The 8,336-nt window shown below is 32.5% G+C and overlaps 1 protein-coding gene across 1 annotated transcript; it reads right to left on the reverse strand.

Annotated features, from left to right (window-relative positions):
- Window positions 1–1,185: 1,185 nt before the first annotated feature.
- On the reverse strand, window positions 1,186–6,278 carry LOC132758987 (uncharacterized). The gene is made up of 2 exons (XM_060750711.1): window positions 6,124–6,278; window positions 1,186–2,136 (listed from the first exon to the last, which is right to left on the reverse strand). The coding sequence occupies exons 1-2, from the start codon at window positions 6,186–6,188 to the stop codon at window positions 1,764–1,766; spliced, it is 438 nt and encodes a 145-aa protein (XP_060606694.1). The 5' UTR covers window positions 6,189–6,278; the 3' UTR covers window positions 1,186–1,763.
- Window positions 6,279–8,336: the final 2,058 nt, after the last annotated feature.

Raw genomic sequence — 8,336 nt, forward strand, 5'->3', positions numbered from 1 at the left:
TTCAGGGGACGTATATCAATGTATAGTTCAGTAATGTAATTTTGCGATTTCTGAACAAATGTTACATTTTTCCTTGATCAGAGGTGCGTGTTTCGATAGCATTACCCGTATGTCCATCGTTTGTCCGAGAATTTCTATAAACATTTCCCCCTGAAATCATACCAGGAACTATCACCTTGAGATCCTTTATAAAGGTTATGTAAGTCATTTGTAGGGTGAAAACTGGCACCATCCTGCATGGCAGTCACTTTCTTTACATAGATTTATACAGGAAATCATATATCAATCATTTTATGTACATGTATTGGCGTGTAACTTCGCCTAGAGGACTTCCATAAAAGGTAGATGGATTATGGCCCTGAGGTCAAATATGGTCCTCCCTTATGCGGAGATTTATTACAATTTCTTGCAATTGAACTCAAGGGAGTGATCTAGGGTAATCATGTTCCTCATTATTAACCATTATTACCAAGTATTTGAACAAAACTCATATAATATTAACGCCCGGAGTGTATCCTTCAATTTCAAATGGACATTATTTTGTTAGATCTATCTATTTTTAAAATAATAATACATGCATAGTGTTGTACATACACTTCACGACTTCAAAATAAATCTCTGTTTGCCACATTCGCAAATATTGTTTCATCTCTGAAAACTTTGTTGTGTGACAAAAACCTTCATTTAAATTGTGATTATTTTTCCAATGCCAATTTTAACTTTACTTTTGACATAAATAATTAGCTGAATAAACAAAAGCTTTACAAATAAAGTCACACCGCAAAATTTATCTTAAGATTTCCATGTTTTTCTTTTCTTTCTTTGGGATGTGGTTTGCATCATCATAGTAGAACATAATAGTAATCATATGACAACGTTTCAAGATTTACTCGTGGAGGAAACAAATTTCTATTCAAATGAGTAATACTATTTTAAGCTCAACAATAAAGGTAGACCATCCCTAATGCATAACCTCTACTTTGAAGAGTATAAAAATAGGTTAGACGCATTGTCAGAGGAGCGTGGGACAACTTTTTCTTTCTTTCTTTTTTTTCTTCTTTTCAATCTATATCACTTTACGTAAAATCTTAGAGTCAACCACATATTTCGAGCTTGAAATATAAGATTTGATCTGATCATTCTATAAATAGATTTCAATTTACACAGTCTCTGGAGAAGTTTCATATATAAATAAGTTTTTATTTCTTCATACTCAGTCATTTAATACAGAGATTTTTTTTTACAAACTCAATTTTTACAAACATAATAATCTAGTACAATTTCATATACACATTACTATTATATTAAGATAATAATATATAACTGGTGAAACTTCAAAATTTCTCTATTAACTGTCACATCACTTTCCTTTATTTATTACTTGTCGCCTCCACAACAAAGCACACACACAGCATTACAAAAATTTAATACCGATTATTTTTCCTTCCAAAAACTAGTATCTTCTTAGAAATGTCCATGATTTTCTATAAATATCGATTAACTAGGTGATGCTTATTCATTGAGATAATGTTATATAAGTCTGTAAAATATAGACAATTAACAACTGTAATAAGAATTCTTTAAAGAATTACAGCAAGTAACAATGTCAGTGATCTTCTGTCACCTTCATTTCATAGAAAGACTAGAGCATGGAAACCTCAATGAATGCATGTCTCAATTCAACAATACCTATCACATAAATAATCCAAATATTCAGGTTAAACAAACACACAAAGTCTCAACAATTTATCTGTGTTAATTAATTATTTTTTTTGTAAGGTATTAAGTCTTTCTTCCATTTCCTTTGTATATTTGCCTTTTTTCTTTGCCAATATAATGTCCCTTTTTAGATCTTGTACCTCTAGATCAGGAAATGCAGCATACAAATGTTTAGCAATAGCATCATCAACATCATGTGGTTCTCGTAAAACACAAAAATACAGGAGAAATATAGCAAAACATGCGCCAATCACAAGTGGTTGATACTTCCAAGAGTAATTTTGTTCAAATGGAAAAGATTCTTCGACTTTGAATCCACCTTCTTTCATCTTTGATAAAAATGGATAAGGTTTCTCAATTTCGAATTCTGACTCTTGTTTTCGAACAGCAGTAGATGTACATATGTTAGCAGTTGACCTGAAAAATAAAGTATGTTCATGATTAAATTTTTAAAGCATTTGAACTTTAAATATTGGCTTAAATATAAGTTCTTTAATAAACATTTTTTGTTAAATCAGCAACATGGTCCAAATGTCATAGCTGTCTATCAAAGGACAAGAAAGTAGGTCACTTGGTCAAATCATCTAGGTCAGCTAAAATCAAGTAGGTCACTTGGTCAAATCATCTAGGTCAGCTAAAATCAAAGTTAAAAAGTAAGGCACCATTCATCAAGATCAAAGTCAGCTGTTATCAAAGCTCAATTTTACATCTAAAGCTGTGCACATGGTCCAAATCACATTGCTGTAGGAAATAACAATAGAATTTCATTAACTTGACCTTGACAGTCAAGGTCAATTAAAGGTCAAGGTCACATCTTAATTATTCAATATGTTTATTTGGTGACAAGTCTTGTTTTTTCTGTGTATAAATCAGATATGTATGTATATAACAATATTATGACAATTTAACCAAATTCAATAATTTGACCTTGATGGTCAAGGTTATTTAAAGCTCAAGGACACATCTAAATTATTCAATATGTTTCTTTGGTAACAAGTCTTGTTTTGTTTACATATAAATCAAATTCATACATAAATAACAAAATAATGACATCTTAATTCTTAACTCAACAACAGTTATAGCCAGTTACAGTAAGAAAAAGAAAATTTCAATAATTTGACCTTCAAAGTCAAGGTCATTTATGACTGAAGGTCAAGATCTGTCTGATTTACTTAGAAGTCTATCTTAGAAGATTGTTGTCTTTAAGTTCGAGGACAATCCATTCAAAAATAACAAAGTTATAGCCACTTTTAGCAAAAATCAAGCAAAGATTATCATTAGACATTTGACATTGAAGGTCAAGGTCATTTATGAATGAAGATCAATTTAGTCTGGTCTGCTTGAAGAACAGCAATGGCATCAGGAACGCCAACATAACTGTAACAACACCTTTATTTTATTCTCCGAAAAAAAAAGAATTGAGTTAAAAATGTACAGGATGAGTCTGCAAATACAGCACATATGTCAACAGGTAACAGCCTGGGTGGAAAACAGTCAGGAAAGAAACATCAGGGTAGGAACAAAGGTAGTCAAGACTATTTTTCCCTTTACCCGCCGAGATTTTTTCATCAATTTTTTTCCAGCTTTTATTGGTGGAGGAAGACCCCAGGTGCCCCTCCGGGCATTATTTCAGACACGAGCAGGCACCTGGGTAGAACCACCGACCTTCCCGTAAGCCAGCTGGATCGCTTCCTCACATGAAAGATTTCGACCCTAGTGAGGATTGAACCTACAGCGGTGTGATCTCAAGTCAGCGACCTTAACCACTAGGCCACGGAGGTCACAGATACATTCAATCTAAAACATTTTAAGTAGGATTTTCAGGAATATTCTTTTAACAAGTTGGTTTACTATCAATCAAATTCATCATCTACAGTATGGTGATTAGATATTGTTTCATAATTGCTTGCTAATATATTTAAAAAATATTTTGCCTTCAGTACACTGTTTCCAATATTTCTCATATTGTTAGAAAATAAAGATAAGTTCAATAAAAATCCTTTTTAAAATATGAAAATGAATAATTAAATACATTTGTAACATTATTCTGAGGAGAAAAGTCAAGGGCGAAGGTCATTAGGAACAATTAAGAGCAGCTAGTCCAACTAATTAGACTTGTCAAAGAGGAATTAAGATGATTTTGGACAGGCGTTGTCTTACTCCAATGTTAAAGGTTTGACAGTAGCTTAACAGCTTAATTAATCAGTGAATTACATAAGGCCCTGGACATTCTATTCTATTCTACATCATACTGCTTTAAAAACTTTACGATCACTCTAAGCAGGTATACATTGTATACATTTTTAAGAGACAGCTACGAGATACAAGGAAATCCGGGAACCAGTCCCTAGCTCTTATTGAATAGGCCCCTTGGTTCTTTTACATGCCCAGTGTATAGCACTGATCAATACATGCTAGGATTACCAGTACACCTCTAGGTAGGTGGGAAACACTAAAAGTGTCTCTGAAAAATCCCAAGGTTATAACCCAGAATCGAACCTGGGACCTCAGGAGTGATAATCAGGCAATCTGGTCAGCTCGTCCCCTGGTCAACTTGTCCCCTGGTCAACTCGTCACCTTTTTAGTCAACTTGTCCCCTACTTTTGGTCAACTCGTCCTCAAAGAGTCAACTCATCCTTAATATGGTCAACTCGTCCCCTACTTTCGATCTATTTGTCACTATTATGTTGTAAATCAATGTCTTTAAATAGTTCTTTCATGTAAAATTTATAATGAATTTGATTGATATCGAAATATTGACAAAATAACGTCTGTTAGTTGAAGATCTCCAACATGGCCAGCTTTGAATTACAGTCAACCCGGCCCCAAGTTAACCCGGCCCCCAAGTCAACCCGGCCTCAAAATTGGTCAACCCGGCCCCAAAATTGGTCAATCCGGCCACACAGTATTTTTATTTGGTCAATGCGGCCCCAAAATTGGTCAGTGCGGCCCCAAAATCGGTCATTCCGGCCCCAAAATATATATTTTCAAAGAAAACTATTCAGGTCATTTTGTTGTATGATGGAATAAAAATGATTTATTATTGATTGAATATTATTAACTATAGAACAATAGTAAAAAAAACATGAACTGGCATAAAAGTGTCAGTAAATTTAATTGTGCCGATTAAGACTTTAATAGTTTAATACGCAATAGTGATAATGAATAATCATATAACATCAACAATTATATGTACATATGTACATCAACATTATTTCAGATGTGATAATCAAACAGTTAAAAAAGGTATAGCTGTGAAAACAAATCCTTTAAATAAGTTGGTAGTATCTCTCATGTCTTTATTCGATGTAAATTAAAGATGGTTTTGTGAGTGTTAATGCGATAATTAGGAAGAAATGCATAGAATTTCGAGTTAAAAGGTTTGTATAAATTAAGTGTCCAACAATCTTTTTTTCAGTACTGGACTATTACTAAATTCTGGAAACAAAGTGATCCCTCGGAAGCATTAATCACAACAAAATAACATAAGAATTGCAGACTCGGTTTGATTGAGTCTGTACATGAGGGATAATGAATAAGTGCAACATCCCTCACGCCCCCTAGCACCGGCTTGAGCGGTACTCAATTCTCTAAGTCTTCGAAAAATTGATAGTGTTTTGTGTTTAATCACTTTATGTCATTATGACTGATAACTGTATTGATTGTGGATATATTGTGCGTGACAGACAGGAGGCAGTGACCTGCGATACCTGTGATAGATGGCAGAATCTCTATAATTAATCTTACTGTTCATGGAAACACTTTAGTGTGCTTTTGGTCATTTCTTTTTTTGATTTGAACACATTAAGGTTTCTTTTCCATGATATATCAATAAAAAAGTTTTGTTTTTTTCTTAAAACTTCTATAGTAGAGAGGTTAAGGTTGAAGACAGACGTCACCTATTTTCGTGACGGTAAAAACAGTAAACTATGCATGTGTTGCTTGTTTGTTAATATTGATAGTTTTTATATAACATAAATAATAAAAGATATCAGCGTTAAACTTTTGTTGTTGTTTTTGTTGTTAATTTTTATTTCATTCCTTGATAAGTGTTTATATTTTAAAGCAAAATAAATAATAAAAAAAAATGGGGCCGGGTTGACCAGAAATAACATTGGTTTGGGGGCCGGGTTGACCAATTTGGGGCCGGGCTGACTTGCGGCCGGGTTGACTTGGGGCCGGGTTGACTTGTACCGCCAGCTTTGTATAGCTTTTAACTGTTAAAGAAATTTCCTTTTAAATTTTATTTTCACAAATAGCTATTATAAGTTCATATCTGAGAACTTCTGCACATTGCAAATCATTACCAGGTTATGTAAAAGCCTTCGCGAAAACATATTACAATCTTAATTTATGAAGTGTGAAATGATATTTAGATTTAAACATATATCTTTATAAACTCACCTGTAATTATTTAAAATAATACATCTACATTTTACGACAAATCGAGACGTTCTTGCTAGATTCATCTTATTTAAGCTGTTAAAACTTGAAAATTATTTTGACATTTGTTTATATTTTTTCAAAAGAGCGAAAAGAATTCATTTCCTCAAAAAGTATTAAAAGCTATTGCCCCATTATAGTTTTAATAACTTTGTCATATATCACATGCCCAAACAATCAACTTAAATTGCAAATTATATTTAGCTGCCTAGAAAAGCGCTGAAGGCAAATCCAAAAAATACTTTATTGCTTTAATAATGTAGCTACTGTAAAGATACTTCAGCGAACAGGTTTTATAGTTCTGCTAGACCTGTTCGCAACGTCGCAACGTCAAAATAGAAGCGACATATAAAGTTATGGAAGCCAGAGCTATAAAAATGATGCTACAGTAAATGGTTCCAACCATTTGTACTGTAAATAGATCTATCCACATTGGAACTTTCCAATTTATGTTAGAGTTCCTGGTAAGATACAATATCAAAAGCCTGGAAAAAAATCTAAAATGATGACCTGCGTGATCAACTAAAGAATAAATTTATTTATTTTTCTAAGAACTGGGTTTTTACACAAAAATCCAGATTAAAAACCTTGATTTAAGTTGTTTATATATAAACACTATTTTAAACAGAAATAGGTTGTACAGGCAAGTAATGGCAATGTCTCAAACTTCCTTTATTCTAACAGACCATCTAAATATGAAACATATAAACCAAAATAAAACAGCCAGAAGATAACATTTTGACTTGACTTTCTTTTATATGTTTCAACATGATCATTTTGGTGTTTTACTTATTTAACCTTTTGTAACCATAACAACTGTTAGAATTTCACTTGGCGGGGATTCATTTTATTTACACTGTCTTGTTTATAGGAACATGGTGGGGCTAAGCTAAGAGTGAGGTTTGATGCACCATTAATATGTTTAAACTCCCCAGTAGTACTTATGCTGCTGACCGTTTCAAGGCGGCGCCCCTCTGTGTTCATCAGATGTATGTCTTGTTTCATACTGTTTTGTGACACTTTTGTTTGTGTCCCTTGTTGTTTTCTCGTCTACGGTAAGTATCTTCCCTTTTTGCCCCTAGTTTTATTTCTTTTATTTCTTCCCCGAATCTCCTATACCCTTTCCCTGTGCCCTTTACTTAGTGGACCTATGAACCAATCATCTATTTGTTTTCTTTGATTTTCTTGACGTTTACTATTATTTCTTATGTATCATTTTAGAGATAAGCCTGTCCGTGCTCTGCCTTGCGCCCTGTCCTTTTTTTGTTTTTCAAGAGTCCTCCTAGGCTCATTGTCACTAGTTCTTCTTGCTGGGTCCTGTAGGGGTTGCGTTCACTGAAAGTGGCATTTACATTTTCAGTTTTGCCGTGTTGGGCTTTCTTTAGGGGTTCTTATTTTCTCTATATTTCCTTCTTGATATTTTTTATCATATTTTTTTATTATTCAACAAATGTAATATCTGTTTTATTATGTTTATTTTTTTCTATTTCTTTCATGATGTTTTAGTTTTTGTGCCTCCTTTTTTAATGCTTTGCTTGGTTTATTTACTTCTATTTTTATATCTAAAATGTAATTTAAATTTATATAATTTAATTGTCATATTTTCCAATTTTTATGAATCTAAAATTTACTGAAAATATGTCATAAAGTTTATTTCAATTATGACTAATCTTGCGATAAATTTAATTCATTACTCTTAAACCATTCAATTTTTTTCAGGTATATATAATAATATTAACATACGTACCTGGTTTTTTGGGGGGAGGGGGGTTATGAGTTTTTTAACACATTTTTTGAATAAGGATAAATCATAAAATCTTATTTGCAACATATAATTGTTTTGAATCTATTTACTAAACGCGAACAGCAAATGAAATGTTTCAAAGTTGATTGTGTCATATTAAGACAATAAAAATGTATCTTTTTATTCAACCATTGTATACATTTTTTTCTGACATATTTGAAATTAAACAATTATATTGCTTTTTTTTGGAATTGCATGTTTATGTAAAATAATATTAAATTATTTAAGAGATGATATTAATTAATTATTGTAACCAAACTAAATGATCAACATTCATTTTTTTATGGGGGGGGGGGGGCAATTTTGTTGTTGTTGCGAAATCAAATAAGATATATACGTCAAAACCAGGAGAGACCGTTCAATAAACGTG

Source organism: Ruditapes philippinarum, unplaced genomic scaffold (assembly GCF_026571515.1).
Source record: "Ruditapes philippinarum isolate M1 unplaced genomic scaffold, ASM2657151v2 ctg3163_1_1_1_1, whole genome shotgun sequence".
Lineage (NCBI taxonomy): Eukaryota > Metazoa > Mollusca > Bivalvia > Venerida > Veneridae > Ruditapes > Ruditapes philippinarum.